The 1548-nt window shown below is 39.9% G+C and overlaps 1 protein-coding gene across 1 annotated transcript; it reads left to right on the forward strand.

Moving 5' to 3' along the window:
- Nucleotides 1-515: 515 nt before the first annotated feature.
- Nucleotides 516-1323, forward strand: LOC147459328 (uncharacterized). Its single transcript, XM_086509811.1, has 3 exons — nt 516-676; nt 802-845; nt 1039-1323. The coding sequence occupies exons 1-3, from the start codon at nt 595-597 to the stop codon at nt 1135-1137; spliced, it is 225 nt and encodes a 74-aa protein (XP_086365937.1). The 5' UTR covers nt 516-594; the 3' UTR covers nt 1138-1323.
- Nucleotides 1324-1548: the final 225 nt, after the last annotated feature.

Genomic DNA, 1548 nt, shown 5'->3' on the forward strand with positions numbered 1-1548 from the left:
GCATGAGCGTACAAAAGACCGGGCAAAAGAGTGGAACTATAGTATTGTCTTCTTTGTTGATCAACATGTGGATATGGGAATAGTCGATGATGAAGCAAGGATGAAATCATGAAGTAGTCACCTTTTGAGAGCCTTTGAATGAAAGCTTCAGTGGCCACCATATTAAAGGTTTGTGAGAGGAGCACTTTGGCCTTGTTTAAAGCTAGAGAGTGGGTGGGCAAGTGCAAGGAAGTGCACTCAGAAAAAAAAAAAAAGAGAAAGGGGAGAGAGATGAGCCTAAGGGAGGGGAAAAATAGTAAGGAGAACGACAGAGAAAGAGGAAAGAAGTAAGGAGAAATACAAGGGAGAAAGGAAGGAGAAATAGAACGGATAGTGCTTGCTCACGTTCGTTGACTTTGAGCTTGGCAAAGGTGCCTTGAGGATGATGGTATTTTTTGGTGACCTTTGTTTAGTAAATAGCGCCATGCTAAACAAAATTATATAATCAGAGAGAGAGAGAGAGAGAGATCAGAGAGAGTCTGTGTGTGTGATAGAGAGCGAGAGAGCGATTTCTTATCATTTGCGTGGATTGAGTGAGTGAGTGGCGGCACAACAATGGACGCTGCTTCTTGTAAACGACCCTTTCTTCTTCTGCTCGTAGCCTGCCTTTTTCTGTTTGGCCGAGTCCAAGCGAGGAGTACGCTTCGCTTCTTGGATGAGCTTCTGTGTGTGTGTGTGTGTGTGTGAGAGAGAGAGAGAGAGAGAGAGAGAGAGAGAGAGCTAGCTAGCTCCTTTGGATCAAGCTTTGCACGTTTGTTGTAGGCGGTATTGAGCGAGTTGCGCAAAATCACCTTGGTGGAGGACAGGTACATATTCATTCCTTCTCCATTCCGATCAACGTAACTCTCCAACTAGAACTGTACAATTAATTTTTAGTCTTACCATGTCTGGCAAAAATATATTGACTCCAACTCACATATCCATGTATACCATTGTTGTTTATGCCCCTCGGATCATCATTCATTATTTTCTCTCAAACCTTGACATGTACATGCACAGGCTACCATGTTTGCAAGATTCATCAGGGATTACAGCGCACCGAAAGCTAACCCATCCAAATCCAAGACAAAAGTTCCAACCAAACCCAAGGGCCACTAATTAAGCATACGACACTTTGTATAACATCAAGATTAGAGAAAGCTTGTTACTATCATTTAGTACAACACTACAATAGGTTTGGGCAAGATACATGTATTGTTTATGTAAATATCTAGTGGATTGATGGACTACTAAGCTAAATCTTTCTCTTTTGTAAAATTGGTTTATATTGGACATACTAAGTTGTTCTAGTGTAGCTGAACAAGTTGTTATGTGCAATGAGTACCTATAGAACATTGGCACTCCAACGCTAAATTTAATAATAATCTCCTAAAGTAGAAGATATGCAGTTTATTAACAAGCAAGGGCCTAATTTACATATAATGGTCGCTTTATATTGTCTCTCCTGTGTTGAGTGATAAACATAAGGAAAAAAACACACATATATATATATATATATATATATATATA

Source organism: Adiantum capillus-veneris, chromosome 4, assembly GCF_014529385.1.
Source record: "Adiantum capillus-veneris isolate H3 chromosome 4, ASM1452938v2, whole genome shotgun sequence".
NCBI classification, from domain to species: domain Eukaryota; kingdom Viridiplantae; phylum Streptophyta; class Polypodiopsida; order Polypodiales; family Pteridaceae; genus Adiantum; species Adiantum capillus-veneris.